General features: G+C 43.3%; 1 protein-coding gene across 1 annotated transcript in view; it reads right to left on the minus strand.

Annotated features, from left to right (window-relative positions):
• Nucleotides 1-15685, minus strand: part of LOC139276238 (pyruvate dehydrogenase E1 component subunit alpha, mitochondrial-like) — a 39874-nt gene that overhangs the window by 6017 nt on the left and 18172 nt on the right. Inside the window, exons 2-7 of the mRNA XM_070893919.1 lie at nucleotides 8358-8426; nucleotides 6779-6952; nucleotides 4005-4131; nucleotides 3130-3221; nucleotides 2546-2638; nucleotides 1020-1175 (exon numbers count right to left, since the gene is read on the minus strand). Coding sequence (XP_070750020.1) covers nucleotides 1020-1175; nucleotides 2546-2638; nucleotides 3130-3221; nucleotides 4005-4131; nucleotides 6779-6952; nucleotides 8358-8426 — 711 coding nt within the window. The remainder of the gene's footprint in view (nucleotides 1-1019; nucleotides 1176-2545; nucleotides 2639-3129; nucleotides 3222-4004; nucleotides 4132-6778; nucleotides 6953-8357; nucleotides 8427-15685) is intronic.

The raw sequence follows: 15685 nt of genomic DNA on the forward strand, positions 1-15685 counted from the left end.
TATTTAGGATATGGGGCTTATGTGTGTATATCTGCATTATGGTTGAAAATATGACTAGACCCATCACCATAAGCACTTGATACAGTTTAATGGTCCAAAGGGAAGAGATGTCCCAATTACATTCTGCGAGTTCTAAAATATTTTAATAAGCAACAAAACAACAATGATCAGCTTATTGAATAATATAATAAAATGTGGTTAGGTAATTTAACTATTCCGATAAAAAGTCTTTTGAGAGAGTCAATTTCCCACATCTGGCGAGGCACTGAGCTTAAATAAACAGAAAGCAAAAAGAAAATTATAAATTTATACAATTTTCTGTACCTTTTAAAAATAAGAGATAATATTTTACATGTCACAAACAGACATGCAAATTTTTCCCTTTTTATTAAAGTAGGGCATTCGTTGCTTAGGATGGTTTATTTCCAACACCAGATACCTGATTGGTCCCTTTGGAGGACAATACATATCCAGCAGTTTCTCTGGAATATGTAATTAGATCCTGCCTGCCTAAGTAATCAATTAGTTTGCAAAGTGTAGTTCGAGCCATTCTGACTGCCTTGCTCCAGACAGAACAGAGCTCACAAAGAACAGACAGGGCTCAGCCTCATAGGTCAAGACCTTCTCCCACCCCACCAAATAAGTTACTGCCCACCCCACTACGCAAACGTTCCTGAGCGCTCTTCCCCCCCCCCCCCCCTCCCAAGTTCCTGACCTTCTCCTCCGCGTGCCCCTCCCCACTGATCTCCACCCCCACCGATTCCCTCTCTCGATCCTCTCTTTTCCCCCAGGCCAGCACAGATCCAGTGACGGGCCTTCTCCCACGGATATTATTAGCACCATTTGGTAATTTTAAGTGTAAGCAAATATTGTGCATCAAAAATACTAGCTACAAATGGACTAACTGCTGACATCTCCAGCCTAGGTATAAAAGGAATGACATGTACGTTACAAAGCAGATTGAATTGTACCGTATTTTCAATGCTTGCGCAATATTCTTGAATGGATCAGAATCTTACCCTCAGACCAGGGATGTAGTCACCTCTCTTGTAGTAGTCGGTGCTGGCTGCGGCTCTCTCCACAGAGGTACCCATGCCATACCTGTTGTTCTCACAGATAAATATGCAGGGCAGCTTCCAAAGCATGGCCATATTGTAGGTTTCAAAGATCTGACCCTAATAGGTGAAGATTAATATAAATAATGCATTGGAAACAGATTACATTACAAAATAAGTGTTTGAATAAATCTTCCAGTGCCATTTTCGTTTCACTTCCACTGCCCCTCAAACCGTGCAACACTCAGAAAATCCTACCCAATGTGAAGCCTCAGAAATTTAGGATGTAACCCATCAGCCCATTCTTTCAAAACTTGGCTAAAAAGGATAGATCAATATACACAGTATTTCACAATTAACAAAATAATTCTATGAGCCATGGCATTTCTACACACCCATCGCAGAACATAAAAAACATAAGAAATAGGAGCAGGAGTTGGCCATACGGCCCCTCGAGCCTGCTCCACCATTTAATACGATCATGGCTGAACCGATCATGGACTCGGGTCCGTTTCCCTGCCCGCTCCCCATAACCCCTTATTCCCTTATCGGTTAAGAAACTGTCTATCTCCGTCTTAAATTTATTCAATGACCCAGCTTCCACAGCTCTCTCAGGCAGCGAATTCCACAGATCTACAATCCTCTGAGAAGAAATTCCTCCTCATCTCAGTTTTAAATGGGCGGCCCCTTATTCTAAGATTATGCCCCCTAGTTCTAGTCTCCCCCATCAGTGGAAACATCCTCTCTGCATCCACCTTGTCCTCGTCGGTCATTGTCTCAAAACAATGCCGTGGTGAGAGTCAAGCACCAGCAGCTCTCTTACACCCGACAAGTCCAGATTTTCATGTTCCTGGCTGCATAGATGTGTACTTATAGAACCTCATAGCCACACATGTTTAAGGATCCCAATAATTTGCATCTACCTCAAGTTGCTGATAATAGCAGATCTTGTTTTCTGATTTAGGGCTCACCAGCTACTAAAAACAACCTTTCCAAACCTCCAAGCTTACAAAATTTACATGGCAAATCAAAAAAAATCAGCAATGAGATGCTTGGGCTGGAAGAGCTGTATGTCAGGCTCTGGCCCAGATATTGGACACTCCTGCCTTGCATTCTGCTTATACAGACATTTGGAAACTGGAGACGTTTATATTTTACGAACATTCTGGTTTACAATTGACAGTATAAATCTATCTGATGCATCCTAAAATGGCTCAAAACAGCTTTTACCAGATCAAGAGAGCTCGTGAAAACACCTGCAGCATAACAGTTTGCTGGCTTTAGATATCCTTGCATATTACAGTCAAAGTTGAATTCAGCAATTTTGGTTTGACTGCCAATCCCAGCAAGATTTCCACACTCAAAATATCCAGATGACAATGTCTTACCTCAGGGTATTGGCACATTGCTCTTTGTGGTACTGTTGTACTGCAGGATTACCTAGCTCTGTCATTTTACGTAACTATGACTGAACAGAAAGCATGCTTTACCTGATTGGCTGCTCCATCACCATACAAACTCACGCATAACTCGTTCTTCTCAAAATATTTGCAAGCCAGTGCGATACCTGCGCCAAGTGGAACCTAATTCAGAGGAACAACTATAATTCAAGTGGTATTGCAAAAGCATTTCCATCTAACATAATGCTATTACCCGTTAGATGCCAAGTCTTAGCTTTACTCCATAGTCACTCATTAATCAGCACAGTATTTTATAGAAGAACATAATAGGAGCAGGAGTAGGCCATTTGGCCTCTCGAGCCTGCTCCGCCATTCAATATCATGGCTGACCTTCCACCTCAATACTTGCCTGCACTATCCCTATGTCCCTTGATATCCAAAAATCTATCGATCGCTGTCTTGAATATACTCACTGACTGACTGAGCCCCTCTGGAGTAGAGAATTCCAAAGATTCACCACCCTCTGAGTGAAGACATTTCTCCTCTGTGCTAAATGGTCTTATTCTGAGACTGTGACCCCTGGTTCTAGACTCCCCAGCCAGGGAGTCTGGAGGTCGAGAGCCAGGGTCAAAGACATTCTCTGAGCCAGTGTGATCCTATAAACCTATCCTTACCTGTGCACCAACAATGCCATTGCCACCATAGAAGTTGTCAGCATACATGTGCATAGAACCACCTCTGCCTTTAGCACAACCACCACGTCTACCTGTTGAGAGCAAACACATCACTTTCACAAATAACAGTGGCAACCAGGAGTCATATTGTATTCATAATATTCTTTTCCTTAAACAAAAGATGCGGCAAGAGTCGAGGGAGTGGGGAATATTATTTATATAATGTAAACACACTAACTTGAAGATACTATTTGACTTTTGTAGTATGTGACAATATTCATACAATCTATAAATCAACATGCAGTATCAGGCTCTGTTTTCTAAGCTCAGACCCCTACACCTCCATTAGACCCCAGGATATGACAAGTGGTGTTCCACAGGAGGTTGTGAAGAACTACTGTTGTATTATACACTTTATTCTAAATGATTCATTATATTTGAGAAAAAAGTACTTTCTGCAGGCGAATTCCTACTGCCAGTTTTACATGGGATAACTGATACTAACTGGTGAAACTTCAACCCTAAACCACATGTCTACTTGATCAGAAATTAGTTTGACAACTTACTGACATGCGGATGATTCTGACCATTGTTTCCTCACCGTACCGCTCCTTTAGACAGCAATATAGTAACACTTGCTTTGTAGCACACTTTTCACAGCTCGAAGAACTTTACATAATTAATTACTTTTCTGAAGCTCAGGGGCTGTTGTGTAGACAAACAAGGTATGGCAGAACAAAAATGAATTTGAATTTAATAAACCTGAATTTATCACAGAATCAATGTGAATTCTGCTTGTTGTTTCAATGACAAATTCAAAACATGTGATTTTCTTTATAATGGTTTTTTGTGAGGTAAGTTGCAACTTTGCTTACCAGTGAGCTCAGCCAGGATTGCTTTGATAGAGACCCCACGTGTGTAGGAGTAGCCATGAGACCGATAAGCTGTTATAAGGTGGTCTGTTGGTTTGATTGCAACTTCAATTCCAACGCAACAAGCTTCCTGTAGTAAGAAATGAAAGCGCTTTACAGTTAGGAGTTCATTTAAAATGTGTCATAATCTAACACAGGCTACCCAGACTGACCTCAATTGCGAACACTCGAGTACTGCTGCAAGTAAGCCGAACAGCAATTCTACAATGCATTACTTCGAAAATACAGAGCACAATGGAAGAGCTATAGCAGCACAGACATCACATCTGGCCCAGCATAACTTAACATTAAAATTAACTACTGTGACCACCTTCAATTGGTACCTTTACAGTAGTGTTCTCAAAGCATACAAGTCAGACCAACAGTACCAATACAGATACAACAAAAACTACTGGTTTAAACAGAACTAAAAGGCACCATTCAAAAAGCTACAAAGATAGGGCTCAATTTTCCCCAAGTTTTTTTTTGGCGTACTTGAAGAGTTACGCCTGTTTTTTTGAGGCCCAGGTATGCCAAAAAAAAATGTTCTAAGTTTCCCCGTTGGATTTCTTCACTTTGGTGCAGCCTAACCTGTCCTTTAGTTTTGGGGGTGAAGTCTTGATGTGCGCCAAAAAGATCTGGTTGCCACGGTAACCAGGGACACAATGCAAGCCAAGGCTGGAAAGTGAAACATACAGCCAGCTCGCAACACATTACAACACATTGCATCAACTTAAAAACACATTTAAAATATATTGCAGCAACTTACCTCCAATTATTAAAGATCTCTCCCCCCCCCCCCCCCCCCCCGCCGCCAAATGCCGATCTCCGCCCCTATCCCAGTCTGAAGGGCCTTCCGGTCTGCTTCCCCTGCCCACTCCAAACCCCTTGCCGGTGCCGGTCCCACTACCCCGCCCGACCCTAGCCCCGAGAGCCTTGCCGGTCCTGTTCCCCTAGCCCTGGCCCTAGCCCGCCCCGAGCCCCTTGCCTGTGCCGGTCCAGCTCCCCCACCTGCCCTGAGCACCTTGCCCGACCCCCCCCCCCACCCCCGAATGCTTTGCCGGTCCTGCTCCCCCTCCAGCCCCAAGCCCCTTGCCGATGCCGGTCCAGCTCCCCCACCCGCCCCGAGCACCTTGCCCGACCGACTTCCCCCCCCCCCCCCCCCCGAGTGCTTTGCCGGTTCCCGCTCCCCCTGCAGCCCCAAGCCCCTTGCCGATGCCGGTCCAGCTCCCCCACCCGCCCGAGCACCTTGCCGGTCCCATTCCCCCTCCAGCCCCGAGCTGGTGCCGGTCCAGCTCCCCTGTCCCTAGCACTGGCTGAAGGGCTTGCAGGTCTGCTTCCCTACCCGCCCCAAGCCCCTTGCGGTGCCAGTCCAGCTCCAGCTTCCCCACCTGCCCCCAGCCTCGAGTGCTTTACCGGTCCCGCTCGCTCTCTCTGCCCGCCCCGAATGCCTTGCTGGTGCCGCCTCTAGCCCAGACCGAATGGCCTCCCGGTCCACTCCCCCACCCCTATCCCAGGCCGAATGGCCTCCCAGTCCGCTCCGCACCCCACCCCTATCCCAGGCCAAGTGGCTTCCCGGTCCGTTCGCCCGCCCCTAGCCCAGGCCGAATGGCCTCCCAGTCCGCTCCACTGCCCCTATCCCAGGCCGAGTGGCCTCCCGGTCCGTTCCGCCGCTCCTATCCCAGACAGAGTGGCCTCCTAGTCCGGTCCGGTCCGCTCCCCCGCCCCTATCCCAGGCTAAATGGCTTCCTCCCTCCTGGTCCCCACACCTATCTACACCCGAAAGGCCGCCCCCCACTCACCTTTCCTGTTGCTGCTGTCCGGACATCTGCTGAACTTACCTGCGCGATTTCTTTAACTCTCCAGAAGGTTTTTCTGCAGAGGTCACATACACTGGCCTAAGCAGAACTGGAGTAACTCTCAGCTGGCCAAACTTGCCTAAATGGCCAGAATTGGCACGGGTGGCAGGTTACGCCCCCTTTGGCTGAAAAAAAATGTATCTAAAAAAATCATAGCTAACTGAGTTACACTGGTGCAAATTGATTGAGGAAACTAAGGCCAAAAAAAGGAGCCTGCTCCAAAAAAAGGCGCAAATCACTGGGGAAAATTGAGCCCATAGAAAGGGGAAGAAAAGAAAATGTAAGCAAGAGCAAAAAGTAAGCTGGAAACAAATAAAACAAAGTTAGAAAATAAGTAAAATAGGAGGAAAAAAGTGGAACATAGCAAATGAATAATAAGGATATCCAGAATACAACCAACAACCTGATCATCGTACATTATCTTCAACAATTGGCAGGGTAAACATCAGGGACCTACCAAGTCACTCCTTGTTGGGCTACATGCCAAGGATCAATTCCATAAGCCTTTTCTCCTGTGAGGCATGCCACCTTAGGTTTCCAAACTTGTCCTTTAGGAGAACCTCAAGCATGATAGCTATTAACTACTGCAATTCAAACTTGAATCTCGTTGATAAGATTCCAACAGTCTAGCATTACTGGAGAAAGATTTCCACTGTGCAGTATTTATAGTACAATCATAAACACGTGTATAAAAATGACTTTTCTATAAATACTCAACAATGAAAACCTTCCCCACTGACTATCATGAGCCACTACAGTGAATATGTGTAATTATGATCCTACAATGCACTTTTAATTAGGACTAAACACCTTGTTTTACAGATTTGTTAAGGAGGGGGTTTCCTTTGAATGGATTCCCATCCATTTCCTTACACATACCTGACCATCATACAAATGACAGAAACCACGGATGATCTTCTGTTTGTACAGCTGATCGGCCTTGAGCTCCATACGGCGTATCAACTGCATTGTCCGGTAGTATTTAAGGCCATCCTCTCTGGTCAGGACGGCCGTGGTTGGAGGACTTTCTTCAAGACGATGCACGTCACATTTCTATATTTAAAAACAATTCTTTATGACATTTGTCCTAAAACAGCAATAATTACAGCAGAAAATCTTAAAGACTTTCCTAATAACTAACAAATGTTCTATACTGAAGTTACACTAAATCATTCTGGAGAATGGGGATAATTAAAAGTATCAGAGCACACAGAGATCGGACTAATGTGAATTCTGTATTAGATGGAATCAGTCATTTCAATGCTGACAGTCTCTGGAGTTTAGATAAGTAAAGATTTATCACTGACCAAAGCTTTTCAGAATTATTGGTGAGGGTTTGTTTACTTAATTACCCAATCGTTTTTGGATTTATAAAAAATATTGAAACTATTTTATATATATGATGTATCTTTTGACCTGTTTTTTCTCCATGAAACATATGGAGTGGAGGGTATGCAGATACCTGGCCTGATTTTGCTGGGAATGTGCCAAAATGATCAAGAATGACAACAAATCACTTCCATTGCAATAGATGGATTTTGTTTTCCCTTTTCCAATTTGGTGCCTTACCCCTGCTCTCCCCAAGGTAGTGTCTCAAGGTGTGGTAAAGTTTCACAGTTATTGGGGTCCCCTTTTGCTTCACCCAACCTCCACATATGAACCTGGACGGAGTACGTCAGCAGACTATTCCGACATGGAGGCTCGGGCACAGGAAAAATCACGTCCTGCGAAATATTTGATCATTTCTGTCTGTGCTTAATCCTTTAAGTAATTGTATTCTAAATCAACATTCATACCACACACTCGGCAAACAATACAATTAGAATCCATACTAACTTTAAATAAAATCCCATTGAATGAGATGTCACTGGGAGCTTTTTCTCACAGTGCTGTCTGTTTTTAATAACACCATCCTCACAAAAACACCAAAAAAAAAAGGCAGCACAGAATAGCCAATTTGAGCTCCAGTTATTGAATACTTCCTGCGAGTTCTTTCTGGCCACAATTCCCGATGAGGTTATGCTAAAAACAAAATGTGTTGGGGTAGTGTTGGTTGAAGAAAGTGACAGCTGTTGTAACAAATTTATTTCTGTGTTCTTACAAGGTTAAACTGAACATACAAACACCAGTGCATATAGCAAATATTTACTTTACAGAAAAATATTGAAGATGTTTCTTAAAATCCATGGGTATATATTGATTACTCCATTTAAAATCAAGGATTTGTTTTTGAATAAGGTAGCAATTTTCTTCCGACAGAACTATCTCAGAGTCGCTGACATGCTGTTACATATTCATTTTACATTACGTAGTGTAGGGCTTTCAAATTCAATCATGTTTCTTTTTTCTAATTTTTCCACCTATTGAAATAAGGAAGTTCAAGGCTTTACTTAATGCAGAATTAATATTCTATAAATAAAAATCATGGTTTAAGGGAGAAAACACAAAAGCTTATTACCTTAATATCAAACGATGCTTCAGATGCGAAGTCAGCATAATTGCGAGATCCGACAGCAACTTTGGCAGGCTGAAAGAAAGGAAATACAGATTCTAAATGCCCAGCAAGAGCTAACAAAAAGTCAAATCCATACAGGAGAGCGCAGGCTAGTGTGTGTTAGAAAGAATGAACTAGCATTTTTCGAAGGGTAAATTCAGCAATCCTGCACTCCCAGCGGGAATATTGGTAAATGGAATTGAGATTGCAATGTTATAGTAGTATCTTGGACTCGCACTCCCCTTGGGAGCATTGGATCACTGAATTTACCCAAAAGTGCTTTATCAGAATCACCCCAAATTGCTAATATTAGATGAAGTGCAGTCACTGGTATTAGGTGGGCGAACAGCTTGTACACAGAAAGGCCCTAAAAGAGCAATGAGATGAATGATCAGTTAATCTGCTTCTGGTGGTGTTGAATGAAGCAAGAATGTTGGTCCGGACATCAGGAGAATTCCCTGCTCTGCTTCAAAAAGGTACCATCTGAACCATCAAACAAACAGATGGAACTTGGCTTTAACCTAACAGTGCAGCAGTCCCTCTGCACTGCAATGAAGTGTTAGCCTAGATTATTTGCTCAAGTCCTGGGGCCCACAATTACATTTTCTTGAACATTCCAAAATTCAAAAATGTTTAGTTCGAACAAACCCTAAAACAGCAGTCCTCAACTCTAGAAATGTCATCTCTGCTTTGAAAGGACTTTGACTTTGCACCATTGAACAGATTTCTATTGGCGGCTGGTGGAGAGCTGGGTGCAGTCAGCAATAGGGTTACAGATGGAGTGTAGCACAATGGGGGAAAAGAAGGGACAGGAAAAGAAAGAAAACAACCCTTTTAAATAGGACACTGCAGTTTTTAGTGTGTGTTCAGACACAATGCTCCCCCACCCACTGTAGACAAGAGTGGTCAGCGATCAGATCCCTAGTCTCTATCAATGCTATTCCAAGACAACTGCTGGGAAAGTACAAAGGGAGGGGAGGGCTGGCAAAACAGCCCCTCCAAGGAGGAAATAAATGCCTGGCTTCTGATCACCATCCTTCCCCAGTAACATGGTTAAAAAGCAACTCAACACTGCTGAGGATTTCTCACATGAATCCATGTGCCACAATTCGATGATTTTATGTGTTCATGCTGCAGGTTGAAGGACCACACCATGACTCACTATCATACTATAGCTTCAACATTAATATCAAATAAATGATTTGATTTGAAACTGGCAAGAATCTCAAGCTGAGTATATAGATAAGTGGCACAGCTTTAAATTCTAATTCAAGCTCAAAGCCAAGCAAACCCCACACTAGAATTTATGCCTTACACAACCTCAGGACATCTCAAGAAGTTTTCATAGCCAATTAAGTACTTTTTTTGAAGGGTAGTCACTGTTGTAATGTAGGAAACAAGGCAGTCAATATGCACACAGCAATGTTTCACATACAGGATCTGTTTTTAGCTAATGGTCGAGTGAAAATATTGACCAGTTTACCGAGGAGAATCCCCCTCCCCCCCTTCAAAATAGCGCCGTGTCAACCTGAGGGGGCAGATGGGGCCTTGGATTAACATCTCTTCCACAAGCCAGCACCTCTAGACTGTCAACCTAGATTTTGTGCTTAAGTATCTGGAGTGGGACATGAACCCACAACCTTCTGACTCAGACGAGAGTGCTACCAACTGAGCCACAACGGACTACATTGAAGTTCCTATCCCTGTTTCTGGGTTTTTAAATGTAGGTAAGCTGATTATACAAGGTCACTGATGATAGTAGAACAAATTATCAGGTTCTCCAAATTACAGGAAGTGAATTTAGATGGTCGGTCATAAAACTTGCAAATTACAACTGCAACAAGACAGAAATTGCGGCAGTATAATCCTGTGCTTTAGACTGAGACTGAGACTGTGGCTTGAGCAGTGGTGCAAGAGGGAGGGATTCAAATTCCTGGGACATTGGAACCGGTTCTGGGGGAGGTGGGACCAGTACAAACCGGACAGTCTGCACCTGGGCAGGACCGGAACTAATGTCCAAGGGGGAGTGTTTGCTAGTGCTGTTGGGCAAGAGTTAAACTTACATGGCAGAGGGATGGGAACCTATGCAGGGAGGCAGAGGGAAATAAAATGGAGACAGAAGCAAAAGATAGAAAGGAGAATAAGTAAAAGTGGAGGGCAGAGAAACCCAAAGCAAAAAACAAAAATAAAAAGGGCCACATTACAGCAAAATTCTAAAGGGGCAATGTGTGTTAAAAAGACAAGCCTGAAGGCTCTGTGCCTCAATGCGAAGAGTATTTGGAATAAGATGGACGAATTAACTGCGCAGATAGCAGTTAACGGATATGATGTAATTGGCATCACAGAGACATGGCTCCAGGGTGACCAAGGCTGGGAACTCAACATCCAGGGGTATTCAACATTTAGGAAAGATAGACGGAGAGGAAAAGGAGGCGGGGTGGCGCTGCTGGTTAAAGAAGAAATTAATGCAATAGTAAGGAGGGACATTAGCCTGGATGATGTGGAATCGGTATGGGTGGAGCTGCGGAATACCAAAGGGCAGAAAACGTGACTGGGAGTTGTGTACAGACCACCAAACAGTAAGAGAGGTTGGGGACAGCATCAAACAAGAAATAAAGGATTTGTGCAATAAAGGTACAGCAGTTATCATGGGCGACTTTAATCTAGATATTGATTGGGCTAACCAAACTGTTAGCAATGCGGTGGAAGAGGATTTCCTGGAGTGTATGTCGAGGAACCAACTAGAGAGCTGGCAATCCTAGTCTGGGTGATGTGTAATGAGAAGGGACTAATTAGCAATCTTGTTGTGCGAGGCCCCTTAGGGAAGAGTGACCATAATATGGTAGAATTCTTTATTAAGATGGAGAGTGACACAGTTAATTCGGAAACTAGAGGCCTGAACTTAAGGAAAGGTAACTTCGACAGTATGAGGCATGAATTGGCTAGAATAGACTGGCAAAGGATACTTAAAGGGTTGACAGTGGATAAGCAATGGCATACATTTAAAGATCACATGGATGAACTTCAGCAATTGTACATCCCTGTCTGGAGTAAAAATAAAACGGGGAAAGTGGCTCAACCGAGGCTAACAAGGAAAATTAAGGATAATGTTAAAACCAAGGAAGAGGCATATAAATTGGCTAGAAAAAGCAACAAACTTGAGGACTGGGAGAAATTTAGAATGCAACAGAGGAGGACTAAGGGTTTAATTAAGAGGGGGGGGAATAGAGCATGAGAGGAAGCTTGCTGGGAATATAAAAACTGACTGCAAAAGCTTCTATAGATATGTGAAGAGAAAAAGATTAGTGAGGACAAACGTAGGTTCCTTGCAGTCAGATTCAGGTGAATTTATAATGGGGAACAAAGAAATGGCAGACCAGCTAAGCAAATACTTTGGTTCTGTCTTCGCGAAGGAAGACACAATTAACCTTCTGGAAATACTAGGGGACCGAGGGTCTAGCGAGAAGGAGGAACTGAAGGAAATCCTTATTAGGTGGGAAATTGTGTTAGGGAAATTGATGGGATTGAAGGCCGATAAATCCCCAGGGCCTGATGGTCTGCATCCCAGACTACTTAAGGAAGTGTCCCTAGAAATAGTGGATGCATTGGAGATCATTTTCCAGCAGTCTATCGACTCTGAATCAGTTCCTATGGACTGGAGGGTAGCTAATGTAACACCACTTTTTAAAAAAGGAGGGAGAGAGAAAACGGGTAATTATAGACCGGTTAGCCTGACATCAGTAGTGGGTAAAATGTTGGAATCAATCATCAATGAAATAGCAGCGTATTTGGAAAGCAGTGACAGGATTGGTCCAAGTCAGCATGGATTTCTGAAAGGGAATTCATGCTTAACGAATCTTCTGGAATTTTTTGAGGATGTAACTAGCAGAGTGGACAAAGTAGAACCAGTGGATGTGGTGTATTTGGACTTTCAAAAGGCTTTTGACAAGGTCCCGCACAAGAGATTGGTGTGCAAAATCAAAGCACATGGTATTGGGGGTAATGTATTGACGTGGATAGAGAACTGGTTGGCAGACAGGAAGCAGAGAGTCGGGATAAACAGGTCCTTTTCAGAATGGCAGACAGTGACTAGTGGAGTGCTGCAGGGCTCATTGCTGGGACCCCCAGCTCTTTACAATATACATTAACGATTTAGATAAAGGAATTGAGTGTAATATCTCCAAGTTTGCAGATGACACTAAACTGGGTGGCGGTGTGAGCTGTGAGGAGGAAGCGAAGAGGCTGCAGGGTGACTTGGACAGGTTAGGTGAGTGGGCAAATTCATGGCAGATGCAGTATAATGTGGATAAATGCAAGGTTATCCATTTTGGGGGCAAAAACACGAAGGCAGAATATTATCTGAATGGCAGATTAGGAAAAGGGGAGGTGCAACGAGACCTGGGTGTCATGGTTCATCAGTCATTGAAAGTTGGCATGCCGGTACAGCAGGCGGTGAAGAAGGCAAATGGTATGTTGGCCTTCATAGCTAGGGGATTTGAGTATAGGAGCAGGGATGTCTTACTGCAGTTGTACAGGGCCTTGGTGAGGCCTCACCTGGAATATTGTGTACAGTTTTGGTCTTCTAATCTGAGGAAGAACATTCTTGCTATTGAGGGAGTGCAGCGAAGGTTCACCAGACTGATTCCAGGGATGGCTGGACTGACATATGAGGAGAGACTGGATCAACTGGGCCTTTATTCACTGGAGTTTAGAAGGATGAGAGGAGATCTCAGAAACGTATAAGATTCTGACGGGACTGGACAGGTTAGATACGGGAAGAATGTTCCCGATGTTGGGGAAGTCCAGAACCAGGGGACATAGTCTTAGGATAAGGGGTAAGCCATTTAGGACTGAGATGAGGAGAAACTTCTTCACACAGAGTTGTTAACCTATGGAATTCCCTGCCACAGAGTGTTGTTTATGCCAGTTCATTGGTTATATTCAAGAGGGAGTTAGATATGGCCCTTACGGCTAAAGAGATCAAGGGATATGGAGAGAAAGCGGGAAAGGGGTACTGAGGGAATGATCAGCCATGATCTTATTGAATGGCGGTGCAGGCTCGAAGGGCCGAATGGCCTACTCCTGCATCTAATTTCTATGTTTTTATGTTTACAGCACTTATTATTGCCAATGAATATATATGACCCAAAACAAAATGCCCCCAATACATATATACTTAATTCTTTAATCATTACAATATAGTACAGTATATGCATAAAACATATTTGTCCTGTTATGATGGAACCTAAAGTGGAAGCACGTTCTACCAAATGTTCACAGAACCCAAAATGCTATTACCACACCAAATACTTTTTTTTTTTATAAAAGAGGAAGCACAGGACCAGACATTTTGCCTAAATCTGTTTTGATGTGGAATAAGGAGGCAGATAAAAAGCAGGAAACTATAGACCAGTTAGCCTAACATCTGTCATTGGGAAAAAGCTGGAGTCCATTATTAAGGAAACAGCAGCGGGACATTTGGAAAAGCATAATTCAATCAAGCAGAGTCAGCATGGTTTTATGAAAGGGAAATCATGTTTCGACAAATTTGCTGGAGTTCTTTGGGGATATAACAAGCAGGGTGATAAGGGGTAACCAGTGGATGTGGTGTCTTTGGATTTCCAAAAGGCATTCGATAAGGTGCCAAATAAGAGGTTACTGCACAAGATAAAAGTTCACGGGGTTGGGGGTAATATATTAGCATGGATAGAGGATTGGCTAACTAACAGAAAACAGAGAGTCGGGATAAATGGGTCATTTTCCGGTTGGCAAACAGTGACTAGTGGGGTGTCGCATGGATCGGTGCTGGGTCCTCAACTATTTACAATATATATCAATGACTTGGATGAAGGGACCGAATGTAATATAGCCAAGTTTGCTGATGATACAAAAATAGATGGGAAAGCAAATTGTGAGGAGGACACAAAAAATCTGCAAAGGGATATCGACAGACTAAATGAGTGGGCAAAAATTTGGCAGATGGAATATAATGTGGGAAAATGTGAGGTTGTCCACTTTGGCAGAAATAATAGAAAAGCAAATTATAATTTAAATGGAGAAAAATTACAAAGTGCTGCAGTACAGAGGAACCTGGGGGTCCTTGTGCATGAAACACAAAAAGTTAGTATGCAGTTCAGCAAGTAATCAGGAAGGCAAATGGAATGTTGGCCTTTATTGCAAGGGAGATAGAGTATAAAAGCAGAGAAGTCCTACTACAACTGTACAGGATATTGGTAAGGCCACATCTGGAGTACTGCGTACAGTTTTGGTCTCCGTATTTAAGGAAGGATATACTTGCATTGGAGGCTGTTCAGAGAACGTTCATTAGGTTGATTCCGGAGATGAGGGGGCTGACTTAAGAAGATATGAGTAGGTTGGGCATATACACATTGGAGTTCAGAAGAATGAGAGGTGATCGTATTGAAACATACAAGATAATAAGGAGGCTTGACAAGGTGGATGCAGAGCGTATATTTTCACTCGTACGGGAAACTAAAATTAGGGGACATAGTCTCAGAATAAGGGGCCGCCCATTTAAAACGGAGATGAGGAGAAATTTCTTCTCTCAGGAGGGTTGTAAATCTATGGAATTCTCTGCCCCAGAGACTGGGCCATTGAATATATTTAAGGCGGAGATAGACAGACTTTTGATCGATAAGGAAGTAAAGGGTTATGGGGAGCGGGCAAGGAAGTGGACCCAAGTCCATGATCAGATCAGCCATGATCTTGTTGAATGGTGGAGCAGGCTCGAGGGGCCAAATGGCCTACTCCTGTTCCTTGTTCTTATGTGTTCCACTCCAGTGGGCATGGTTGGCTATTGCAGGCAGCCCACATTTATATCAAATGGAGCAGGACATCATGGTGCCAGATCATTGGTGTTGCTAGCACAGCCAGTAGTTAATGAAAGACTATCAATGGTGGGATACAGTGAACAATTACTAATTGACTTCCCTTAAAATTAAGGGAACTATTGCTGCTAATTAGAATATCTATGTGTATACAACATTTACGGCGATAGTGATTTAAAAAAAATTCTAAATCTGATTTAAGTTCAGAGGCACTGCTAGTTGGGAACTTGCTGACAGGTCCAAAGAGGTAACTACTGCTTTTGTTTTCTAAGTTTTCCAGACTGCAAATGGAGAGCAGTGATGGCGACTGACAGGGAACTGGATTCTCTTTCCCCGAGCTTTCTAATTGGTTCATTAGAAACAGTGATCTGACTAGAATCAATCAGAATGGGGAAGGGAAATTTTATTTTCTCTCTCATTTGCTCAGCTAATCAGAGAACTGGT

This window comes from Pristiophorus japonicus, chromosome 11 (assembly GCF_044704955.1).
Source record: "Pristiophorus japonicus isolate sPriJap1 chromosome 11, sPriJap1.hap1, whole genome shotgun sequence".
NCBI lineage: Eukaryota > Metazoa > Chordata > Chondrichthyes > Pristiophoridae > Pristiophorus > Pristiophorus japonicus.